At 48.6% G+C, this 26,668-nt stretch overlaps 1 protein-coding gene across 1 annotated transcript in view; it reads right to left on the reverse strand.

Annotated features, from left to right (window-relative positions):
* The window catches only part of FGF1 (fibroblast growth factor 1), a 39,232-nt gene extending 12,780 nt beyond the window's left edge, over positions 1–26,452 (reverse strand). The window contains exons 1-2 of the mRNA XM_075543144.1: positions 26,307–26,452; positions 12,537–12,739 (exon numbers count right to left, since the gene is read on the reverse strand). Coding sequence (XP_075399259.1) covers positions 12,537–12,705 — 169 coding nt within the window. The 5' untranslated portion in view covers positions 12,706–12,739; positions 26,307–26,452. The remainder of the gene's footprint in view (positions 1–12,536; positions 12,740–26,306) is intronic.
* Between the last annotated feature and the right edge of the window lie 216 nt (positions 26,453–26,668).

A 26,668-nucleotide genomic window follows, 5' to 3' on the forward strand; every position in this document is an offset into this window, starting at 1 on the left:
GTTGCCATGAGTTCAAATCAACTCAATGGCAAATAGCTTTTGCCTTTATTTCCATTGCAGTTGACAGTTTATGGACGATTTTTACAGACTTTTCTCTATCAGTGTACCAGCACCATCTCATAGGATCAGGAGAGCCCATTGAGGGGGAGAGCCACTGATTCATCACGGACAATGTGGCAGGGCCTATATTCCTTCCTATCGCATAATTTCAAGTGTCGGCTCCAGTCTCCAATGGCACCAAGTCACTCTATCCTGGCTCCGCACGTGCTGTGTGATCTCAGGGCAGGGGGCTCATTTTTGTTACCATGACAACAGTGCCTATATCCCAGAACTGATGTGAGGAGGATGTGATTGGATCAAAGAAAAAGTGCCTAGTATGGCCCCTGACGTGGGGGGTGTGCTCAAAAAGGTGAGCGACTCCTATCATACTTTCCACTGTGCTTATGCCACCTCAAAGGAGTGCTCGTGGTGCAGTGGTTAAGCAAGCGCTTAGCTGCTAATTAAAAGGTCAGCAGTTGGAACCCACCAACAGCTCTGAGGAGGGGAGGGGGGAAAAGGATGTGGCAGTATGTTTCCATAGAGATGGAAGCCTTGGAAACGCTACGGAGCAAGTCTACTCTGTCTGATGGGGTTAGTATGAGACCGAATCAATGTAATGGCACCCAGAAATAATATACTAGGGGATCCCCCCCCCAAAAAAATCCACAACACAACCTAATACTCATTTGTTTTTTGATGTAAGGGGGATGATGCATTTGGACTTCATTCCCCCAGGTCAGACTGTTAATCAAGTCTTCTATTTAGAGATTCTGAAAAGATTGCATATCATTTATGACCAAAAAGGCCTGATCTGTGGCAGATGGAGGATTGGTTTTACCATGACGACAATGCACCTGCTCACGCAGCCTTCTCAGTGCACCGATTTTTAGCAAAAAACAGCATGTCTCTCTTGCCTTTCGCACCTGACTCACCTGACCTTGTTCCATGATTTTTTTTTGTTTCCATGAATGATGAGGGACATGAAAGGACAGCGATTTGGCAACATCTTCATTTGAAGAAACAAAAAGTCACATAGAGTGAGGTCAGGTGAGTAAAGTGCATGGGGCAAGGGAGGCATGCTGTCTTTTGCCCCAAACTGGAGCACTGAGATAGCTGTGTGAGCAGGTGCATTGTCCTGGTGGCAAAACCAGCCCCCCGTCTGCCACAAATCAGGCCTTTTTTCTTGCACATTGTTACATAAGCTTTTCAGAACCTCTAAATAGAAAGCTTGCTTAACAGTCTGACCTTGAGAACAAACCCTAAATGTACTGAGTCAACATTTTCAAACATTCGGGAAGTTGAAAGGCGTCCAGAACAAGGTTTGTCATCAATTGACATTTCACCTTTTATGAAATGAGAAAACCACTCATACACTTGAGTTTTCCCCATAACACTGTCCTTATAAACTGGTTTAACGTCACAACCGCTTCTGTGGCATTTTTTCCTATCAGAAAACAAAGTTTCACAGCTGCACTCTCTTCTCTTAAATCAGCCATCACAAAAAAACGTGGTTCATGCCCAATGACTTTTACAAAAAAAAATTACTGTCACCAGAGAGAACCTTCCCAGGTGATGCCACTGGGTGCACTAACTCAGAGCAAGTTGCTGGATGTTCACCTAGTGGGAAAAAAATCGTACTCTGAAAGCTCTGTGCCATCCCGTCCCCCTTACTCCCCCCAAAAATAAAGTTCTGCCCAGTGAAGCTTTCTTTTCCAGGGCTTATTTTTGGTACCCCTTCATAGATATATATAAAAAACAAGGAAGCAGATGGCCTTTGGCCTCTAATTTAAATCTTGCCTCAGTACAAGAATGGTTTGTTCTAATAATGTGGCAGTGTATGATACTTACTTTCCTGACATAATTGCCAAGGATAAAATGGGTGCATAAGCAAATGTGGTGAAGAAAGCTGATGGTGCCCACCTATCCAAAGATACAGTGTCTAGGGCAGCAGTTCTTAACCTGTGGGTTGCCACCCCTTGGGGGGGGGTGTCAAACGACCCTTTCACAGGGATCACCCGATTCAAAACAGTAGCAAAACGACAGTTACGAAGTAGCAACGAAAATAATTTTATGGTTGGGGGGGTTCACCATAACATGAGGAACTGTATTAAAGGGTCACGGCATTAGGAAGGTTGAGAACCACTACAAGCAGCCATCTAGCTGGAAGAAGCACAGTAGCCCATGTGATTGTGAGATATTGATGGGAAGAGGTATCAGAAGCTCAAAAACACGCAACCAACTCAATGTGAAGGGGCGTGGATGAAATGGAGAAGCAAAATCCACCTGCAAGAGGATTGAACAGTCCCTCTCGGAAAAGCTGCACAGAAGAGATGATAAATCCAGGATGCGGTATAGCACTGATGAACCACATAACTATCCTCTAGTTCTTTAAGGTTTTTATGTGTCTTACCTCATTGATCACGTTAGATTTGCATATGTTCATTTGTATATTTAGGGATCGATCCCTCAGTACATGAAGGTCAAAATGCATGATCCCTTAGACAGTGACAACAGAGGTGGTCTCCTGAAGATATGGGGGGAGGGGGGGCGGAAAGACAGGGGAGCTTATAGCATCGATGACTGTATAACTCCATCCCATGGGACTGAACAACAGAATTGTATGTGAAGGGATATATTGGAATGTGTAAGATAATGTCAATAAATAAAACTATTATTTTTTAAAGTGTTAAATAGCCCAAAGTGTGAAATCTGAAGATTAACATGCTCTTGACCCAAGGCACAGTGTTTTCAAGCATTTTCGTTCGCATGAGAGAAAATTGGGTCATGACTACGGAAGACCTAAGAAGAAGTGATGCTTTTAGATTATGCTGGCGAAGAATAACGAGCAAACCTGCCGTGGAGGAAGTACAACCAGATTGCTACAGAGCAGCAGGCATGGAGAGACTTTGTCTCAGGTACTTTGGACGTGGGGTCAGGAGGGACCAGTCCCTGAAGAGGGACATCATGCTTGACTCAGTAGAGGGGCAGTGGAGAAGGACCCACCCTGAGATGGACTGACCCGGCGGCTGCAGCAGCAGGCTCACACCTTACAGTTGTGCGGAGGGCAGAGGACCAGGTAAGGTTTTGCTTGGTTGCACACAGGGTCCTCTGAGCCAGCACCAACTTGAGAAAAACACCATAGAGCCCCCAGGAGCAAGTCCCTTCAGGGACTCCAGACAGAGTGACTTTCTTTTTTTGAAGGTTTCCATTTCCTGGTTCATTTTGGTTCTGCTGCCTGAGACAGTGCCTGGGGTCTTAGTGTGAGGGTCCGTGGTGTTGACTTTGCCCTCCGTGCAGGCTGACCATGAGCACGTACAGGACGAGCCGTGGCCTGCTTAGCACATGGCTCAGCCACCAGGGTTGCCGCACTGGTGAGAGCTCGTCTCAAGAGTTTCCTCTGTAAATATTATTTCTCCAGGATGTCCAAGTTTCATAGCTCATTTTCACTGGATTTCTTTCTGGCTAGGTTTCCTAAACATATATCCTTCTGTAGACCGGGGCTGGCAGGAAGGAGTCACACCCAGGCGGAGCTGCTCGGGTAGCTGACGAGGTGTCCCGTTCTCCAGTGTGACTTAATTCCTTTTTTCCAAGCCTACATCCTGCTGCTGAGGAAGAGTGGGGAAGGAGCGAACATGAGAAAGGGGGTGCGGGCAGAGCAAGCGGGGGGGCGGGGGGGGTCTGGCCATGGGGCCTTAGCTGAAGCAGCAGTTTCGTCCTCCTGCAGCAGGGAGGGGCAGATGGGCCGAGAGTCAGTCCACAGGGTCATGGAGCATCTCCTATGCACTAAGATGGGCGCCAAATGCCAGACAGGGCCCGGGCTTTCAAGGCTCAAAACAAGTGATCAGGAACACAGGAACAACAACAACACAACCTACTTGGATTTGAGTTCAATGACAACGCCATTTCAGAAACAAAACTGTGTGTGTGTGTGTGTGGGGGTGGTGGTATAAGGATGTCCCTTTCAAAGACAAGCAGAGAACAATGTACTGTGGGGGAGGGGTAGGGGAAGCAATTTGCATAAGAGAAGTCAGAGTGATTGTTGATGGATCTATTTTTTAAGCAGCAGCACAAAGCAGTCTGCTGTGCTAGCAGGGGAATGGGGAGAATGTCCCCTTCCTCCTAATGCATCACTCCCTTGAAAAGCACAGTAAGTCATATGGGGTCAGTCTAGGGATGGGCCTGCTGATGTTAGTCTATGTGTCGTACTTTTCAGTGAGGTTGGAAGAAGGGTTCTTGGTTGAAGGACCAACCTCTCTGAGCTGCCCTCATCTCTCCTTTTTGTCCCGGTGATGCCCAGAGCTTATGTTTAAAACATCAAATCACCAGGCCTCTCTTCTAGGGTACCTTTAACCTTCTGGTGAACAGCCCCGCGTGTTGACCGTTTGTTCCACCGTAGGCTAGTGGTCCCCAAAGGGCTTAGTGGTTGTCTAGTCCTGGCCAGACGGGTCATCCCGGCCTTTCGGAGTGAGGGATGAAGGAAGAAGAGTTTTGGGCCTGCCGATGCCAAGGGAAGTGAGCTCTGGGCAGGGACTCCATTTCTGCACACCCCCAGCCCCAGCATCTTTATAAATAGGATTACAACTGGTGCCTTTAACGGGAGCAGAGTCCTTCCCCAGTGTGTCTGTGGCCTTGAGTCGGCTTCCCACCTCCTCTGGCCAGAGAGATTACGTGCCTGGTTTATTCTGGGCCGGAGACTTCCCGGCCGCCCTTCGCCGTGTTTACCCAGAGGGAGGTCAGCCTCATTCAGAACTCTGGGAGGTTGTTTTATGTCAGTGGCATTTATAATTAAAATGTAGCCACAACCTGGGCTCTATGAAGCACAGGAGAAAGATGGGGGAGGAAAAAAAGGTTTGGGGAAAAAATCCAGTGGTTGGAATATGTGTATGTACATATACATAGACATATGCATATATAAGCTTCAAAAAATTCATGGAAACATTCCAGTTTCCTTTCAATCCATTTTTCAGCCAACATATGGTAGCTATATATATATGTGTGTATGTGTATATGTGAATATATATAATATGTACATGCACAGATACACACATACATGTTTTCGGAGAATGTGTAAAGATGTCTGATTCTCCTTTAGGGTTTGAAAAAATGTGGTCTGGAAAATTTTTATGTAGTCCAAGGACTATGTGATATTACTGTATATATAATATTTATTTATCTAGAAAAACCTTTCCTACGTTATCAGATCGGAGGAGGCTCGGGGAGGAAGGGCAGGGAGTCTTTTACACCGTCAGCAGTCAGTGCCTGATGAAAGACTCCTCCGTGGGCAGTGACCCCACGCCAGGCCACAAGACCCACGCCAGGCCACAGGACCCAACTCTGTCCATTTGGTCGTTTGAAAAGCTGGCTTGGCTTTTGACCCAGCTGCTGGCAAGCACAGTGCCTTTGCCATGGGGTGGCGAGCTTTATCAGAGCAGATTTGCACCAGGGCCGTGAGAGGGAGCCAGAGAACAGAGGTGGGCCCCACCCCAGAGTCAGACAAGGGAGCGCCTTGTGTGGGGAGAAGGAGTCTGCCTTGTATCGAGGGCAGCAAAGAAGATTCTTTGAACCAGTGGACTCCCCAAGTGCATTGAGGATGTGGTTTGACTTATAAATAGTTGATTGGCACACTCTTCTCAGGAACATTCCCATTCCTGTGACGCGCAATGCCAGCCCTCCGGATCCCTCTGCGGCCGGCCTCCTTTGCGCTTGTGGAGGTGGAGGGGGGGCGGGGGAAGGGGTGCATGAAGAGGGTACGTGATTTGGACACTATGAAATTATTATTCTACTTGGCCAGTTATTGTGACAGCTATTGATTGCGTGGAGGAACAAGTCATGGCCACCCTCGGCCACTGAGGGAACTTCAACAGAAAGAGCAAAGTCAACCATGGCTCCGCTCCTTGCCTTTGCCAGAGGCCGCTGGCTCTGCTGAGAGGAGACACGCAGGGTGGGCTTGCTAGGCCAGAGCCTGACCACATGACACCTTCATGGTTGACCAGCAGAGCTCCACACCTAGAGGGTCACACCGAAGCTGGCCTCAAGAGTCCTTGTCAGTCCAGTGAGCGACCAGGGGCCTGGGAATGATGCTCACGCTGCTGCTGCTGCTGCTGGGGAGGATGGTCATGACAACCCTCTGAGCACTCCTTCTGTGCTTGGAAGGTTGGTGGTTCAAGGGCTGTAGAAGGAAGGGCTGATGATCGACTCCGAAAGAATCAGTCATCGAAACCTCTATGGAGGGGTCTTCTCCTGAGATAAATAGGGTCACCGGGGGTCAGTCAACTCGCTGTCCCCTTGCTTGGTTTGGTTTCCATCATGCTTGGTTTGGTTTCCATCATGAGCACCATGGTTATCTTTGTTATATAAACAAAGAGACAAAACGGGGTGGCAGGGGTGGGGGGAGGGGAAAACCACTAAGGCCTATTGAGGAGAAATAACGTTTCCAGTGTGACACCGTAAACCTCAGTCAAGAGAGCTGAGCCGACTCCTACCTACCTGCTCAGCAGGCTGTGTGAGTTCAGTGCGGCTATTTCATTAGCTTGTGGGTGAAATCACATCGAGGTGGTGGGAGTGGGATATGCACAGGGCCTCAGTCTGGAGGAACCCTGGTGGTGGAGTAGTTACAAGGTTGGCTGCTAACTATGAGGTCAGCAGTTCAAAACCACCAGCTGCTCTGAAGGAGAAAGATGGAGCTGTCTACTCCTGTAAAAAGTTGCAGTCTCAGAAACTCACAGGAGGGCAGTTCTGCCCTAGCCTGTGGGGTTGCTATGAGTCAGCATCAGCTCGATGGCAGTGAGTTTGGGTGAGGTTTGGGTTTTGTTGGCCGTGGGAGCAGAAGATATGGGTCATACATAACTTTCCCAGTCAAAAGCTAGCCTGAGGCCCCACTAGCTTGTGTTCTCAGAGGGATGATGATAATAAAAGGTGGAAATGAAAGAGTCTAGCACAATGCTTGGCCCATATGAGGTGCTCAATAGGTATTTATTGCGTGGATCGATGAGTCTGATTTATCTACTTCCATTGACATTCATTTACTCTTCATAGGTCCTATGAATGTTCAGGGAATAGCTGCCAAGGGCCAGGCAATGGCTAGGCTTGACAATTTGCGTTGAGCAATGAGCGACAAACTCTTTGGCCTCAAAAGTCCAGCAGGAGAGAAAATGGTATCAATGTCCAACCAGAGCTGCCAACAACCCCCCACCTCCGGTCCCAATAACTCCTCGAATGTGTGTGTGTGTGTGTGTGTGTGTGTGTGTGTGTGAGAGAGAGAGAGAGAGAGAGAGAGAGAGAGGAGGCTAGCAGTCTTGCCCCATACCTGGTCCTTTCCCAGGGGCTGCTCTCTCATGGCAAGGTCACAGTTTACCTGCCTCCCCAAATCCTGAGTCCATATCATGATAGCTCCTAGCCCTGCATCCTACCATCCTCAATTCTATAGCCCTTATGATGTGATTTTTGCCTACAGCTGTTGTTTGAGGAGGTGTCAAAAGCCCAGCCAACAAAACCTCTTCTCCAAAGGCCTGAAATTCCCACCCATGGGAATATTTGACGCAAGCCTATGTTACAATAGCCCTCATACACTGTACCACTGTAAGAGAGCCTTGTCTTAAGTCATTGGGAATTTACTTTCCCAGGAGTAGGAAGTAGAAAAATGCTGAAAATTTGGCGAGTTTGCCCAGGGACACAAGCTGGTTGGTGACCAAGAGAAGTTGCAAAAGGAATTTTTTTCTCCCTGGTTGAGCTTGAAAGCAACCAATTCTATCTAATAATGATTTATGCAGGTTTTAAAATATATACTTAATTGGCTTTCAGAAATACTCTCCCTGAAGGGGTCTTGTACTTAGTGTATAAGGACTGCCTCTCTATCTGTGGTCTCAGTTTCTAATCACATTCAGACCAATCAGGAACAGAGTCCCTCCCTTGCTAGTGACACAAATCCCAATTATGTGGGGATTCTCCATCCCTGCCGGTTCAAATGGGAGAAAGACGAGGCTTTCTGCTCCCATAGGAAGTTACAGTCTCAGAAACCCACAGGGGCAGGTCTACCCTGTCCTATAGGGTCGCTATGAGTCGCAGTTGACTCAATGGCAGTGAGTGTGTCTTAGATTGCCAGTTTAAAACCTTTGCAATTCTGAGGGACTTGCGGTAGTACCGCCATTGGACAGAAGAGGGCGACAGACCCCCATTCAGTGAGTCCATATAGGCTCTGTAGTCTTCAGGGTTTGTCTCCTCCAAGGCTTTGCAGCCTCCTGAGATATGGGGGTGGTGTTTTCATTTCCATCCCACAGCTGAGAAAGCCGAGTCCTGGAGAGACAGGAGGACTTTCCTCGGGATTGCACAGATTTCTAAACGTCTGTACAGCTGAGGGCTCCTGAGTGGCAGGATGGTTGGATGGGCCATGGTGGGATCGGGGGAGGGGGGGTCTTGAAGGTGCTTCTGCAGAGCACTCTATGCCAATGGAGTTAATTGTCCATTGCCACTCTGCCTAGACAGTGACAAAGCAGAAATATGAACTCAAAGTTTCTACCTCGAAATCAAGGGTCATATTTAGATTATTACCCAGTTCTCCTGACAATGATAGGGGATAGCTTTCTGCCCACCCACTCCACTTTGACTTCTGTCTGTGGCACCCATTCCTGGTAGTAGAGGGAGTGAACAGGCCACCAAAGCTCCAAGTGTTGGCAGCGAGACATTACATTAAGACCGTAGCCTTCCTGGGAGTGGTATTGTAGCTTCAGGGAGACTAGAGAAAGTCCATAGGAACCCTGGTGGCGTAGTGGGCTATGAATTTGAGTTGCTAAGCAAAAGGTCAGCAGTTCAAACCCACCAGTGGCTACACAAGAGAAGGATGAGGCTGTCTACTCATGTGAAGGTTAAAGACTTAGAAACCCACAGGGGCCATCCTACCCTGTCCTCTAGGGTCACTATGGGTCAGAATCACATGACCCGGTGGCACTCGATGGCAGTGAGCTGAGTTTGGTGTGAAGGTCCTTCGGCACCGTGCTGTATGTCCACCTACTGGGTTGGCTGCATGCAGTCAGTGATGGCGACAATGATGGCATGTTGACTCGATGCCAGTGAGTGGTTTGTTTGTTTTATCTCATTTAATCCTTCTAAGAAACTTGTGAGGCAGGTCATAGTCGCCCTCTTTTACTAGTGAGGAAGGTAAAGCCAGAGAGGTTTGATGGTCTGTCCAAGTGAACTTGACCAATCATTGCCGCGCCTATACTTGGCTGCAAGCATCCCCACACGCTCGCCTATTCCAAGGGGGCCTGACATCTGCAGTCGGGCGGCCGAGCCAGCAGCAGAGTACAGAAGTCGGCTCAGTGACAGCACTGAAGTCACCTGCTATTCCTGGGGAAGTCCTCGGAATGGCACCCTTTAAAGCCCCAGAAGTCAGGGTTTCCCAGTAGACCCCGACTAACTCCAAAAACTGCCTCACCAAGCTTACTATTCCCCGGGGGTTAGTCTCCATTGGCTCAGCAAGGTGGGAAGCAAACCATTTAAAACCCAGGAGAACCTGGAAACATGTGCCTCCTGCGCTGGCTGGGCTTGTGTGAATTGGGTACCAGGCCTGACAGTGAACTGCCACCTAAATCCAGTTATTTGTAGCCGACGTAGCTTTGCTACATGTGTAACATACTAAGTAGAGCATTGTTTCCCCTGCTTTGCTTCACTCTGGCACCTAATTTTGAGTAGAAGGCATTTGGCAGGTCCTTTGGAAGACATGCTATCCAAACAAACCCCAATGCCCTTTGCCTCCTAGCTCTTTCCTCTATTTCCTTTGACTTCCTCTTGTCCCACTGTCATGCTCAGCCTTCATTAGGGTTTCATTATTTCCTCTCTGTTATATTGCCCTTGATTAATCCCTACCAGGCCTCCTACACCCTCCTAACCATGGATTTTGGATCACTTGTTGTTCCCTTGTCCCAGGGTTTGTTAATACCACTTCTTTTCCCCCACCTCCCCCTCTCCTATCACCCCTGGAACCATTGGTCTGTTGTTTTCTCCAGATTGGTTATCCAGCCTATCTTATCTAGATAGATCTGCAGAGATAATAATATGCACAAAAACAAGACAGAGCAAAACAAAGTAACAAAAGAAAGCAAAACAACAACAATGACAAAAAAAAAAGGAAAAGCCTAAAATAGTTCAAGGTCTATGTGTTGACCTTTAAGAGTGTTTTCTGGTTGAGTCTGATGGGTGCCACGCCCTGGCTCCAAAGTCTATTTAGAGTCTAAATATGGGCATGTACTTATGTAAATATATTCATAGATATTCATAGATCTATATGCATATGTGTATAGGTTTAGTATTAAGGTAGCAGGTGGACATTGGGTCTCCACTCAAGTACTCCCTCAATGCAAGAATACTTTGTGGTGCTCACCTTCCAGACACAATCACTGAAGACAAACGGGTGCATAAGCAAATGTGGTGAAGAAAGCTGATGGTGCCCAGCTAACAAAAGACATAGAGTCTGGGGTCTTAAAGGCTTGAAGGTAAATAAGCGGCCATCTAGCTGAGAAGTAACAAAGCCCACATGGAAGAAGCACACCAACTTGTGTGATCACAAGGTGTTGAAGGGATGAGGTATCAGGCATTAAAGAAAAAAAATCATATCATTGTGAAGGAGGGGGAGTGCAGAGTGGAGACCCAAAGTCCATCTGTAGGTAACTGGACATCCCCTTACAGAAGGGTCACGGGGAGGAGACAAGCCAGTCAGGGTGCAGTGTAGCAACGATGAAACATACAACTTTCCTCTAGTTCTTAAATCCTCCCCCACCCCCCACTATCATGATCCAGTTCTACCTTACAAATCTGGCTAGAGCAGAGCATGTACATGGATACAGATAGGAACTGGAAACACAGGGAATCCAGGACAGATGAAACCCTCAGGACCAGTGCTGAGAGTGGTGATACCAGGAGGGTGGAGTAGAAAGGGGAAACCGATTACAAGCATCTACATATAACCCCTCCCTGGGGGACGAACAACAGAAAAGTGGGTGAAGGGAGACATTGGACAGTGTAAGACATGACAAAATAATAATTTATAAATTATCAAGGGTTCATGGGGGGGACGGTGAGGGAGGGGGGAAATGAGCTGATACTGAGGACTCGAGTAGAAAGCAGATGTTTTGAGAATGATGATGGCAACAAATGTACGAATGTGCTGGACACAATGGATGTCTGTGTGGATTGTGATGAGTGTTGTACAAGCCCCAATAAGATGATTTTTTTAAAAAAAGAAAAGCAAAACAAATGCCAAGAATTTCCTCCTGCAGCTACAAACCCGGGCTTCAGCCTTCCAGCAGAGGGCAGTGCCTCCAGGTCTGTCCCTAGGCCGACTTCCACCCCCATCACCTGTGCATCCAAGGGAGAGGACGGATAATACCAGTAAGCGCCTGCCCCTTTGGCTGCACCTCCTACAAGCCATGCAGACTGTGCCCTGTATAAAGACAGACGAGGCTGTCTGCTGCCGCAAAGATGACACTCTCGCAGGGTTTATGTTACGCCTTGTGAGCGAATCAATGGCAGTGGGTTGGATGGGTCTAGACTCTGGGTGATCAGTATGTAAACCACCAAATGGGAGCCAGTGTTCACAATGCGTTCTAAAGTCAGTCTTGCAGGGCAGTATATGCCATGTTGCCTGGTGTCGACCACACGCCCCTCCCTTTGATGTGCAGGACTTGGGACGCCCTAGCTTGCCCACCCTGAGGAGCAGCAGATGCGACTCGTGGCTGCTGTTCTGTCTCTCCTACCTTCTCGGTGCCCAGGCCCTCTCAGATCCTGAGAGCAGCCAAGCAGGAGGAAGTGAGCTGTCGACTTAGGCAGTCGGGCAGAGCCCTACCTGCACTATCAACCTCCTCTGGGAGCGGGGCTCGCACAAGGCCTGGGAGAGAGAGGCTCTGCATTTGGCTCACAGGGCTCCCTCGTTCACAGTCTGGAGAAGCACTTTGCCGCTCCTGGTTACCACAGCCGCATCTGCAAGATGTGCAGAATGAAGGCTGCCTAATTTATAACGTGTGAGATTATCCTGGTGAACGAGAGTTTCACAAACCAAGCCTGGTGGCAACCTAACCTGGAGCGTCCGCGAACTTGAAACGGAGCCCAGTCTTTGTGCAGGATTCCCTACCCCGCCCCCGCTGGTGTTCCCTGTTAAGGGGCCAGCAGGGCCCCGGCCAGCCTGGCGGGGCCAGACTTTCCACTCATTACAGAAACCTGCGCAGGCAGCCATACGGGATGTCAGGGCAGTCTTGTTGGGTCTGCAGAGCCTTCCATTAAAATCCCAAAACAGGTTGCCTTCAGATAGGCCACGAGCTCCAGCCCTCCCTATTTTCCATCCTGCCCCCCCCCCACCACTCCTTGTATAACCATGGGAATCCCTGCCTGCTACCCACTCCAGGCAAGAAGAGACAAAACCGCGACAGTGGGGGCAGGACTCAGCGGTTCGCCAGCCCTCTACTCTGGGAGACGGCAGGAAGGCAAGGAGCCCAGGAGAGGGTGCTTACTGTGTTCGTCACTCTTGTCCCTGGTACCGTCCACTGTGCCATCGGGATGGAGCCTCAGGAAGTAGCCCCCGTTGGTGCAGTACAGGAGTCTGGGCTGCTGGTAGTCCATAGAGGCCAGGTTGAACGTCTCAGACAGGGATGGGATGGTGGTCACCTCCCCCTCCACCATGGCTCGCTAGCTCCCGGCTCGGGCTCTCTCCAAGCTGTAAGAAATGAAGCGAACCTGTCGCGTGTTCTTTCAGCAAAGGTACAGCGTGCACCCTCCAAGAGAGAAGGAGCGCCTCTGGGCATCGGGCTCTGGCCACTCCGTGACCACACAGTGCCCAGGTGGTGCCCACAGAAAACGGGACTGGGGCCGGGGGTAGCCGGTGGTTGTGGAAGGATGATCCTGGCAGGGGAGGGATTTCCAGTTGCCAATTAAATACAGCTCTAGGCCAGGTGGTGCATTTTTTTTTAGACCTTCGAATTTAATCATTTGGTCAGAGTTAAAAAGGCAAAAAGTCTCGGTCCCTGCTTCTGATCTACACACACACAGCCCCAAATTAAACCCTGAAGCTGCACTAAAATAACACTCGGGGTCTGACCGAAACCCACAAACGCCAAGAGGCCAGGACTGAGGTTTCTCCCTCCACCCTCACACTGTTTGGAGTAGCAGCAAGAGGCCTGCGGCAGAAAGCGCAGCCACCTGGTCACTCGGAGCCTGTCCTCCCAGGAAGCCTTCCAGGGCACCCCCAGCAAAGGGTTTATGTGAAAAGGAAACATTCTGGGGGGCTGGGGGGTTGGGGCGGGGAGGGAACCCCGGATCAAGGCACTTTGGGGTAGTGAGCAGGGAGTTTTAAAAGTTGAAACACTGCGCAGAGGCAGTGTGGGGAGACAGCTCCTTATGGAGAGCCGAGCCCTTTCTGCGTGCACAGCTTCCCATGTAGCTGCCTCCTACGCAGACGCGGGCTGGCCTTTGCGCACCCTAACTGCTCTCTAGTAGGAGATGTGCTTCCGGTGACCAGAAACCACCAGGATAAACTACGATCCCATAATGCTGTGCTCCCCCAGCCCCCAAACCCAACCTCCCGTTGTGGAGTTGTTTCTAACACACTGTGACCCCACCCTGGACAGGGTTTCTGAGACCCGGCATCTCACCGGGGCAGACAGCCTCATTGTTCTCCTGTGGAGCAACTGATGGGCTTGCACTGCGGACCTCGGACCTCGTAGTTAGCAGCCCAGCAATGAACCTACTGGGCCGCCAGGGCTCCTTATAGAGACCTACTTTCCAAACCCCAGGATCACAAGATCAGTGTAAACATGCATGAATTAGTACACTGCTCTGGATAAAACTTGGCCTAGTGGCTCTGCCCTGCGCTGCTAACTGCAAAGTCAGCAATTTGAAAGTGCCAGCCTCTCCCCTGGAGAAAGATGGGGCTTTCTATTCCCGGATAGAGTTCTAGTCTAGGGAACCCACAGGGGCAGTTCTACCCTGTCCTATAGGGTCACTGTGAGTTGGCATCAACACGATGGCCGTGAGTTTGAAGGATAAAAAAATATCAAAACCCATATTAAAATGTGTGTGTTTGCATGTACAACTAGTTCATCCGTTTTGACAGTAGCTGAGTCGTGTTCCGTGGTATGAAGGCACCGCAGAATATAAGGATGCTAAAACCTCTGCTTGCCCCGCCATTTAGGAGAATGACACCCTGGTACATAACAGGGCCATGAACGAAAGAAGCCAAAAAGAGAACAGGTATATAACATGGGAGCTTTTAAAAAACACACCTTGGCTGGGTGCTAATGTGTGCATCGATTGTCCGATGGTCTTCTAGAAGCATTGTCATCCCCACCATGAACATGTTGGGAGTGTATGTGTGAAGAAGTAACTCACGCAGTCCTCACTGCAACACTGGGAAGTGGGCATGAGGATTACTCTATTTTAAGTATAATGGAACCACAGCTTGCAGATGTTAAAGACTTGTCCAAGGTCAACAGTACTTAAGGGGTGGAGCTGTCCAAGGTCTGTGAAAGCAAAGCTCTTCCCTGCCCTTGAATCACCATCAAAACCCAGCGTGGCTTCACTGATCCTAGACCAGCGGGACTATCGCTGAGATTGGGGCTTGACCCCTTGGCTGAGTTCATCTCTCTTCAACCTCCATGCCAACCTGGCAGCAAGACACCATGCACGCCTGTGTCCCCAGGAGGAACCCCAACATCAGGTGTTCAGAGACCAGCTTACCCGCTTCCACTGCCCTGCACTACCCATCCATCCACCCTGGGGCAGCCTCTGGGAGCCTCCCACCTGGCTAGCAGCACCTACATAATGCCAGGGGCCAGTTGGGAGGCTTTGCCCTTGTGACTGTGGAGCTGCCCTTCGGCCCCCAGCATCGTCATGTTTCGGGTACATCTCTCCTTAATATGGGCCAGGTTCACTTGTTGTTTGAGGCCCCTCCAAAGCCCCCAAAAGGCATGTTGTGCCTACCATAAAAACTGCATGCAACTTCAGATCACCCAACCATACACTCCCCAGACTAGCGAAACTCGGTCTAGCTACCTTCACATCAGACAGTAACCAAAGTTCAGTTCCTTTTCCCGGTCTACCTCAGACAGCCTGCCTAGACGTTCACCTCGCACTACACGCTGCGTTTCCACCCTCAACTCCTCACCATCTGCTCTCATCCCTCCTCTTTCTTCACAAACCGGTGAGTCTCTCCATCTTCACTCACTTGTCTCCCCAGCCCTCTCTCCGCCCCGCCTCTTGTTCCCTCTCCCTCTGGTTCCTCAAGCCACGCCCCACCTGCAGTCAAGCAAGTCAGCTCTTCCGAAGAGGGACAGCCTCGCCTCCCCATTAGCATCACACAGTTACTCCAGTTGCCCATTCTTAAAATGCAACTCTCTCGCACTGCCATCAAGTTGATTCTGACTCAGAGCGCCCCATAGCACCGAGGAGAACCGCCCCGTGGGGTTCTGAGACTAACTCTTTCCAGGAGTAGAATGCTTCATCGTCCTCCCGTGGCACTGCGGATCCTGTGACTAATGGGTGATGCCCATTGTGTAACCCCTGCACCTACAGGGCTCCTCCGAGTGCAACTAAGCGATTACACTTTTTCCCAAGTACTTATCGAAGTATGTCTCCTGTTTGGTACTGATCAGCAGCTCAAATCTACCAGGCACCCTGTGGGTGAGAGGGCCCGTGCTGTTCCCGTGTGAAGATTCCCAGCATCGGGAACCCACACGGGCCATTTTACTGTGTCCTACAGGGTCGCCAGGAGTCCGAACGGACTCGATGGCGGTGAGTTTGTTTTTTTACCACCTATTGCCCATTGCCATTGAGTTGATTCTGACTCACGGTGATGCCATCGGACAGAGATCTTTTACTGAGGGATTCGGAGACTGAAAAGCTTTAGAGAGGCAATCAGCCTCATCTTTCTCCTCAGGAGTGGCTGGTGGCTTTGAACCACCAACCTTATGCTTATCTCAGCATCACCAATGCTTCCGAGATCCAGACATCCTTATCTTCCTCCCGCAGAGCTGCTGGTGAGTTTCAACTGCCATCTTTGAGGTGAACAGCCCAATGCTTCACCCACAGCACCACTAGGGCTCCGTAATGTGCCGTCCATTTACCGAACACATATTCCTATGTACAGTCAGTGTGAAGTGAGCAGAATTTAGTGTCTCACTGTCTCTGGAGTTTCTCAAATGGAGGTCCCTGTGTGCCTCTGGTTCATGGAAAATGCACGCTATGGGTGGACTTCCTTCTAGGCCCAACCCCAGGGGACTTCTCCAGGAAGTGTTGGGCATGGACAAGGATCAGTCCCCTTTTGTTGAAGGAAGTCACGGGCATTTAAAACCCTTATTTCTTACTTTACTTACAATTTACTTCTAGCGGAAGCAGTGGTTTGCCCCAGGCTTTTTGCCCTTTCAGCCTCTGGTTAACGAGAGGCCCGAGGAAGCTCACCGTGCAGCAGGGCGATCATAAGGAGCAGCCTAGCGGCCCTTGGAGGAATTGTACAAATTGCTCGAATAAATGAATCCGTTAACTAAGAAAAATGTGGTAATACACATGGTTTCGCGCATGTTGGGAAATCGAGATCAGGCCCCAGGAACTCCGTGTGATCGGTGAGTGCGGAGTCTGGCCTGCCCTTTGAGAGTTGGCGCGTTGGGAAGCTTTTAGGAAAGGGTTTATCAGTGACCCCAGATGAAAAGAACACCAAGCCTATGGGCATCCCGCATCGTCACTGCTCTTGTGAGGTGCCACAGAGTCGCTTCTGACCACAGCGACCCAATGCACAACAGAACGAAACACTGCCCGGTCCTGTCCCATCCTCACCGGGCGCCTACCCCAGAGCCCATCGCTGCAGCCACTGTGTCAGTCCAGCTCGTTGAGGGCCTTGCTCTTTCTCATTGCCCCTCCACTTTCCCAAGGTTAATGTCCTTCTCTGGGGACTGGTCTCTCCTGACAACATGTCCAAAATATGTGAGATGAAGTCTTGCCAACCTTGCCTCTAAGGAGCACTCTGCCCTTACTTCTTCCAAGGCAGGAATAGCATGTTAAGGCTGACATATTTAGTCAGTTGTATCCTCTGAAAGGGAACCTGAACTCTGACACATGAATCAGATATGAAGTAGAGACTCTCGTCTAGGAATACTAGTCAGTCACTGCGCAGTGTGCGTGTGGTAGTAAGCCTCCACTGCTATGAGCCAATTGGCTATCGAACCTGGGCAAGTCATTCCTTCTCTGACGTTTTACCTAATCAACCTCCCCTTGCCCCTCTCTTGGCCGTGTGAAGGGTCAAGTGGGTGCAGCATTCACATGAGCACTGTGAGAGTACAGCGACATGTGTACGGAGAACCAGAACTGGATGGGACTGCCTTGTTTACCCCAGTATCACAAGTTTCCTATTTTTGACTACTTTCTATGAATCCTTTTTTTGTGTGGAAACTGAATTTTCCTTCTCATTGCTGTATAATAACGTGGCCTGATCTCTATATAAGAGACAGGAGTCACTGGTTATGTAGGAGTCCGGTGTAGTCTAGGTCAACGACGATTAAATATTTAACTTAAAATAATTTTCAATCTGGTTCTAAAATAGTTTTTGGCCCCCTCCCAAGTGAAGAAGAATTAGGGAAGTCCTCCCACCCCCATTTAAGCCACAGACATGGTAGGAACCCTGAAGGAGGCAAAAGCAAGACATGGTAATGTCCACCCATCATTCAAATTCTGTTCTCCATTGTTTGAAGTTGTTGAAGCGACATTTGTGAGGCTGGCTATCTGTATGAGTCATTTGTGCTCAGCATGGCCATGGTGGCTAAGCTGGAAGGGAAAACATGCACCAAAGCCACTGTCATCGAGTTGACCCTGAGTCTCAGCAACCCTCTAGGACCGGGTAGAACTGCCCCTGTGAGTGTCTGAGACTGTCACTCTTGACGGGAGTAGTGGGCCCCCCTAAAACCCCCTCAAGGGGGGAGGCTGGTGGTTTCCTACTGCTGCCTCTGCAGACTGCCGCAGCCCCACCTGTAGCCACTAAGGCATAGATACATCTGGACTCATCTCAGGTCACTTACTACGAGTTTGCCGAAATATCTGTTAAGTTCGTTGTGCATCTTAACTCACAAGGGTAAGAACTTCAGGAAAAGAAATAGATAGAGTGATGCCTCAGTTGTCGAACAGCTCCAAGCTCGCACTTTCCACTACTGGAACTCGAACGAAGTCTCCACGTTGATAGTTCACCAGAGTTCCGACTTGGAAAAACACGTACCAGCCAAGAGTGGGTCACGTGTGTCGCATCTCACGGCTCACAAAGGGTCTCAAAGGCGTGACCCTCCAGTGTAGGCGCTGCTCTCGCTCAGACAACGTGTAGCGCCTGTGTTAGTGCGTGAAAACATTCATTGTGTGCTGTGTAGTGTAAAACACTGTAACCGTAGCTCCAAAGAAAGTTAGCGTCACCAACAGTAAAGTCCAGAGGGAAACGATGAAGCCACGATAAGTAAAAGAAGTCATTGTGACATTCCTACCAGGTTGCTGCTTGTATGTTCATCAACATTTGGGGGGGGGGGAGGGTGAATGTGATTAAAGGGGCTGATGTAGTGAAAGGGGTGAAATCATTAACCATGCAACAAAGATCTCCAACCATCAAAGAGGTTGAAAGTTACAGTTAACTTTGATAAATCAGAAACAATTGGATGGGGATATCGCACCTGAGACGATGATAAGAGCTAATGGCTTCCAGAGTGAATTTGTAAGTGTAATGTAGGACCTCAGAACCAATCATTTGGTTTTCCATTATTTCTTAAATGGGAAGAAAATGGATTCAGTTCTCAAACTTTTTGGTGTTTGAACATAAATTTGGAGCAAATTGAGTTCAACAATGGAGGTATCACTGTATATTAAATTTAATCTACCATTAATGGAGGTACAGAGACAAGATAGTATGAATAAAACCCTATTCATCCGAAAGAATAAAAAACAATAGAATAAAGAATACCCTATCAGGGTGAATTGCTCAAAACTATGTGACATAAATAAGTCTAAATATAGCTACAATCACAATAAATGTAAATGGACCAAATTTCCTGGTGATTGGAATTTTAAAATTCCTTTTATACAAGAAATACATTTAAAACAGAAGGACACAAAGGTTAAAGTAAAAGGGTGGAAATAGGTAGGTAGCAAATGTCAACAAACGTCAATAACTGGCATGTCTATAATCACACCAGGTAAGAATAGCTTTGACGAAAGACAAACGGTCAAGGATAAAAGGGCTACAAAGTGATCAATAGAATGTAAATGTTTAGCCCAATGGATATACCTAATGATATGTCCTCAGGGACAACCCCAGAGTGGTGGTGAGAGACCTTAACATTTTGTTCAAATTAACTGAGCCAACAGACAGACATGAACAAGTACTTAACGGACTTAATCGAATGACTATATAGAGCGCAAACAGTTTGTGAGCATTATGCCTCTCAAGGACACCTGGCACATTTACAAAAATTGATGCTATACCAGGTCCTAAGGAGAGAATTGTCATCCACAGATGAATTTGTTGCATTCAGACCAGTCCTGGGAAATCAGTAACGACCTTTTCATTGACCTTTTAAAATGTCTCTTAAAAGCATCGTCTCCTCTCCAGCCCTACTGCGGAGGATGATGGAGAGAGCATGTTGTCGTCACCACGTCATTGCTACACACTTCTACTCCACCTCAAGGCTGCTGCTCGCGGTCTTTCTAACAGGTGTATCCGATTTGGACCAGGAGTTCTCTACCGCCCTCCCGATAAAAACCCACACATCTACCATGACCCCGAGGTCAGTCTCTTGCCTTTTCTCTTATTGGCTTCTTCTTCTTGAAGTCCCTTTATGACCCCACACTCCTACGCTCACCCGGGCCTTAATCCAAGTAGCTCTTCCTTTAGCCAGCAGTATTTTCTCTCTCTCTCTCGCTCGCTCGCTCTCTCTCTCTCTCTCTCTCTCTCTCTCTCTCTCTCTCCACCCGCCCACCTTGGCCTGGTTAACTCATACTCACCCTTCAGAAATTCAGCTCAGATATCATCGCCTGCAGAAATCTTAGTTGTCCAAATTCTCTACCCACGACTTCCCTGCCATTCCTCCACACCACACACACCAGGTTAGACTACATGGTTCCCTTGTGCTTGCGTAGTCTGTCGAACACACCCTCGCTGCAGCTTGGGTGTAATTGCCAGGTACCTGTCCCTGGCTAAACCTTCAGTAACTCCCTATTGCTGACTGATGAAGACCAGAGTCTTTAGCAGCCCCCAGGACTCTGCAGGCGTCCAGCACTCCCTTCCTCTCATCTCTACCTTCAACTTGGCCTTGCCTTTCATTTCTTTGAAACCGCTGCCGTCATCCTTCCCACCCCAGTGCCTTTGCTCATGCTCGTCTGTCTGGTGCACTAATTTTCTCCTCTTGAATCCACTCACTTGTATAACTCGTGTTCTCTTCAACTCTTAGTTCAATGATCAATTCCTCAAGGGAACTATCCCTGCCTACCCTAACTGAGTCAGATCTCCAGAGCTCTTACTTTAGTTTTTAATCACACATTCATTACTGAGATTATTTAATTAATGCCTCTCTCCATGTCTGGATTGTCCGTTCCATGTGGTAGAAACCAATCTATCTTGTTCCCCATGGTATAGCAGTGCCTGACAGAACGCCTGGCACCTAACGGGAAGCTGATAAGTACTTCTGGAATGAATGAATGTAATGTTGATCTAGATTTTCCAGGAGGCGCTGGTGGTTCCGTGGAAGAGTGCTTGCCATGTGTATGTGAGACTTAAGCTGCACTACTGGACAATACACCTGATGCGCAGCTACAACGTGTCAGTCTGGGGAGGCCTGTGTACTGCTGAACAGGTCTCAGCAAAACTTCCAGACTAAGAAAGAGCTGCTTCCCCAGATCAGCTCATGAAAGCCCGATGGATCCCAGTGGTCTGATCCCTAAGCAATTGTGGGCATGTGTGTGACTGCATACTATCTCATTTCTTAGTGCATGGGTTAGCCTTCTTTGTGCACGGGTAGACTCAGTGGTAGCCAACAACCCCTAGTGGACTGTGGGGGAGCTCAGATGCTCACAGGCATCCTCCCTGAGGGCCATCAGTTGCCAGACTGCAGTGGGCCCCACTCCCTTCTGTTAAAGGCAATGGATGCCTGCAGTCATCTATTTGGTTCCAGTAGGTGGGGTTTATACCCTACTGATAATGGTTCCTATGGAGATCCAGAGACCAGGTCAAAGTTAAGCTACCATCCTAAACCTAGGATTCTCCCATCTTGTCACATGTATACCCCCAATCCCTCCTCTTCCTATTGCATGTATGTCCCTAGACCACCCCGTCAGTACTGTATTACCTATAGCACCCCTTCCTGTGACATATGTCCTCACCTGTAATTAGGGGGCTTGCATGTCCCCAGAGAAGATAAAAAGCCTGGGCTAGCATTGAATCTCTCTCTCCCTCCACGTGGACCACCAAGCAGGGCTGAGGTGAGCATGCTACCATGAATTGTGACTGACTCCATTTATTTCAATACTTCACTTCTATCTCTCATGCTCTCTATAACTTTACTATGATCTTTACTTATTATCGCTATACAATTGCGCCTATTGGACCCGTAATGATGTGTTAGGGGCTGGCTTCCCCTGACAGTGGACTCGTCTTCATTAGACTCACGGGTAGGAATTTTGCCTATAAAAACCTGCTGTCATCGAGTTGGATCCAATTCAAATCCAGCTGTGGAAACCCTGTGGGACCATTCTGTTCTGTCATATGGGACTACTATGAGTGGACTGTGAATATGCAGAATTTAACAAATACCCACTACACAATAGGTACCCTGTGCTTGCTTCTTGATCAGCTCCATCCCCTCCAAATACCTTCCAATGAAGCAGGTTATCTGGAGACCCAATTAGAAGTTGGTGTCCCACAGGCAGGATCCCTGGTAGCATCATAGGTTACTTGTTGGGTATCAACCACAAGGGCAGCCGTTCAAAATCACTGGCCACTCTGGAGGAGAAAGATGAGGCTTTCTTCTATGGGAAAGATGTGAAGTCTAAGAAACCCAAAGGACAGTTCTTTGTCCTATTAGCTCACTGTGGCTCGGAATGGGCTCGATGGCAGTGCGCCCTGCAGGCATTCACAAAGAAGCTAGGGCAACAGCCGGAGCATCTTGACTGGGTTCGCAACAGGCTGAAATTCCTTTCCATTTGTTAAAAGCTAGCCCACTCTTGCTCTTGCTTGGTAGCAAAAAGCTCTTTACTTCTTCAAAGGAAATACAGTGGAAATTATGGATCTCTGAGAAGAAAGGAGCAGACCGATTCGTTTTGAGACTAAAGTCCTTATCTGACCAAGAAAAAGATTCATCGGGGCTGAAAAATTCCAAGTTCTGTTATTTTTTCCAGGAAGTATCTGGTTGGCAAGAACCTACCTCACTCCTCTCCGGCCAGAAGGACAGTGTCTGCAGAAAGGAAGATAGTATGTTTGTGTCCTGTCCGTCCCCCACCCCTCCCTGCTCTACCCTCAGGGATTTAACCTGGACTTGAGGTAGGTGCAACTGACTGGTTTGGATAGTATATTAGCATGCTGCTCCCAAGTCAATTCACGAGCTGAAATCTCATCCTCCGAGGCCAGTAACCATTGAGTTGGCAATGGGATATAATGGACAGTGATGTGCTGGAGCCAGCCCTGACACGTTCATAAAAGCCAGTTACTAAATAGTCAGAAATGTTATAAGCTGGTTGCTAAATTGTTGGTAGCTGAAATCAGCCACAGCAGAAGTATTTCTACTAAGGAAATTGGCAAATGTTGCAAATCAATACTTTCTCCTCTTGAGATGCTGTTGACCAGCATAGGACTAGACTCGGGGTTGAGTCCCACTGGACATTCCCTAGAAAATGTATCCAATCTCACATAGCCTCCATTTCCTCATCTACAAAACAGGGCTCTATAAGACCACACAGAGTTGCTGTAAATATTAAATGATAATGCACATGGGACACAGAGCCCAATAGGTGAAAAACTATAAGCATTCAACAGACATTGACTTGATTATCATCAGCCGTGTAGCTAATGGTTGCCTTTGCCACTCATCTGTCCTGTTGATTTATGGTAAAAGAAAGTTGACTTTGAGCCTGTTGTAATATTTTATCAATATTGGAAAAGAGGTTTCTAAGTATGAAGTTTAGACTTTTTTCATCATCCCTTTGTATGTCTTCTCATTCGCTTACATGCCAACCACAATATCCTTGTGAAGAGTTCGCAGAGTCTTGTCTGATGGTTTGCTTGTGTCACTTTCCAAGGCAACAGAGAACCTCCGGGTTCAGTGGTCTTTCTCTCTTACTCTTTTAGTGTAAGGTCCACCTGGAGAGCATCCAGGTCACCGAGAAGCAACTGTCCTCTGGCTTTCAAAATCAAATAGCACGTCCGGAAGACCAGGATGTCGCAGTACTCTAGATGTCATACCCCACCCCGCCCCCAGCGCCTGCCAGGGCAGACTGTCGCAGGCATAGCCTGAAATCAAATAGGCAAAAGGGACAAAGGGCCTGATACCTCACATCCATCATTTTGGGGAGTGGGGGGAGTTCTAAAAACTAGAAATGCTTTCATAATTTAGATTGTGGCAAAACGTGACCCATCTGTTCTAAAGCTATTTAAGGTCTTTATCCAACTTTGTGTTCATATTTATATAATCTGACACTAACATGTTTGATTATAGGGTGCTATTCCAGACTCCCTTGGGGCTGCTATAGTATCTAAGGTGGGTGGACTGTCCTACCATTCCAGAATACCCCCAATTCTGATTCTGAAGCATAATCTAGCCAATAAGGGATTATGGACCCTGGAGTAGGAATCACAGTTTCTGCCTTTCGTCACAGCAGACTCATCACCCAGACTTTAAATAAGAGAGGCTTAGATGCGTGCAGGGGCCTGGATGCAGGGAGGACGTGGGGCCTGTTAGTCCAATCCAGCTGTTATCACAGAACAGCTCCATACCAGCCTTAACTCTCAGAGTCCTTAAGGAACAGCTGACAAATATAAGTGGATACACAGGCACATCCTTAAAGGACTCCCTCCAGCATCCTGGACTTCTCTGAATTCCCTGTAGTCTAGGTGGTCTGCCTCCTCTCACTTCCTGGTCAAAGAGCATCATTCAACCGGCAGTCAGGAGTGTTCGCTGGGCTCCAGTTCTGTCTGGATGCCCAGTGGTACACCCCTGCCATGACTGTCTTGCTGGCCCAAAGATGTGCATACATTTTAAAGGAAAGCAACCTTCTTACAAACCTAAGGCTTTGAAGGGAATGCAGGATTTCTGGAGTCCTTGAGTGCTTTCCCCTGTCCGTTTCTAACCAACTCATCTCTAAAGACCTTTGGAATCTGTTGTACCAGTTACAATCTCCAGATCCAGCCTAGCAAGGACATTCCTTTCTCAAAATCAGCAGCCTGTCCAACTCATAGGAAGACGGGCTGCTTGCTGGCTCCCCTCTTCCTCTCAAGACCTAGGCGATTTACTTCCTCCGACTCAGTCTTCTGAAGTATGTGTTTTGTTATCTCCTTGGACATGCTGAGGGCTTCCTCTGCCATATGTTTCCCAACAGCCCGTTCTGGACATGCCAATAAGCAATCGAGTGACCTTTGTGCGCGCACTTTCTGTGTGCCAGGTACGATCCTAGCACTCTTCACCGTACATTATTGTAATTAACCTTCCCAGCAGCTTTGGTCGGTCGGTTTTGCTTTTTTATCCCCCCTTTCATAGCTGGAGACATTGAGGTTCAGAGAGCTACATCACTGATCGAAAGTCACTGAACAAACAGTGGAGCCACGATCTGCAGGTTGGGTTGTCTGATTCCCATCTCCATGGTCTTAATCATGGAAGAAATGTGGGCAAGGAACCAAAACAGCCTTTGGAATGAAGTGAACCTATCTTTCTTGCTTTTTATCTCCAGCCTCTATAATGTGTGTCGCCCAGCCAAGATTGTCCTGAAGGAGACCTTTGTGTGCCTGGAAAGAGAGCCCTGGAGACTTACTCTCTCCACGCTGAACTGCCCCCTCCACAACGACCCAACAGACCCCCCCCTCCCCAGCACTTTCCTGAGGGGAGCCCTGAGACCTCGCAAAGGTGACTCTCCATCACTGGAGTTCTCCTGACCTCTGTCCTTGTGCATTTTGCAGCTGCTGACACATGACTTTGGGTGAGAGAGAGAACAACCACAAGATATGGGGTCAATGATCCAGCTTCAGATTAGGTTGGAGACACTGTGGAAAAGGAAAATTCCCATAACCCAAAAGTCATAGATCTAGGTTTCCATTTCTGTGGCATGATGAACAAGGGACTCAGATGATTTGAGCCTCAGCTGCCTCCTCTACATAAAGCTGTTAATAACACCAAACCCATGCTGGGGACCAGGAAGAAGGTACTGGAGCAATGATAGGAACTCACTCACAGCCGTCAAATCCATTCTGAGGCATGGCAGCCCTATCAACTAGAGTAGAGCTGCCCCTCCCAGTTTCCAAAGCTGTCAATCTTTATGGCAGTGCACAGCCTCATCATTCTTCCTTGGAGCAACTGGTGGGTTTGAACCACCAACCTTGTGATTAGGGGTCTAATGCATAACCTACCACACTACCAGGGCTCCTTAACGACTGGAAAAGACCTCCTACACAGTGTCTGCCTAGGAAACAGAAGATATTACTACTATGGTACTATGGTTAATCAGAGCCTATATTTTGGTGGCCTGGTTATCTGAATTGTTATAGCCCTTAATATTTCACAAAACATTTATACAAATAAACAAGCATCTCAGGGTGCCTGAATAGAGGTGCACAGTTGTCACCGGTTCCATGTGACTCATGGTGACCTGTAGGTGTCAGAGTAGTATAGGGGTCCACGGAGCTTTCCGTGGCTGATTTTCAGAAATAAATCGCCAGGCCTTTCTTCTGAGGTAGCCCGGGGTAGAATCGAACAGTCCACCTGAGGGTTATTAGCCAAGCATATGAACTGCTTGTACCTTCCAGGGACTCTTAGGTACTGTATTAGGCAATTTATTTTCTATTTGCTAGCCCTCCCATTACGCAGGTTAATTAGTAACAACACATTCTCTGCCCAAAAGAGCTGTGACGCAGAGAAGCTGAGCGGCTTAGCAGAGCAAATCTGTGATTCCGCCAAGAACCAAACCGTGGCCAGGCCTGGATTTATCACGTCACCCCTCTGGGGGCCCGCCGCCTTCCCCAGGGCCCTATTCTCCCTCAAAACACACCCAATACAAGGAAGGAAACTCACGTGGCTGCCCAACAGACGAGAGCCAGGCGTCTCTGGAAGAGCCGTTAGCCATCCAAGCCCGTGGTCTTGCCTTAGGTGGCTCAGCTATGAAGAAGGAATGGCAACTCCATTGAGCTCGGTTCACATGTCAAAGTCTATTCTGGCTCTTGGAAGGGAGCGCGGAGGCCACAGCTGTGCCCGAGAAAGCTGCATTCCTGCAGAGGCACCCAGCACCACGCAGGAAGAAGGCCAGGGCAGGGCCCGGGCCTTGTAAAGGGGCCCAGTGGGTGTCACGGCCAAAGGGCAGGAAGAAAATAATCACCTGCCCCAGGGCCAGCCTGCTCTTTTTTTTTTTTTTTTTTGCGGAGCCTACATAGGACGGG

Source organism: Tenrec ecaudatus, chromosome 2, assembly GCF_050624435.1.
Source record: "Tenrec ecaudatus isolate mTenEca1 chromosome 2, mTenEca1.hap1, whole genome shotgun sequence".
In the NCBI taxonomy this organism is placed as follows: domain Eukaryota; kingdom Metazoa; phylum Chordata; class Mammalia; order Afrosoricida; family Tenrecidae; genus Tenrec; species Tenrec ecaudatus.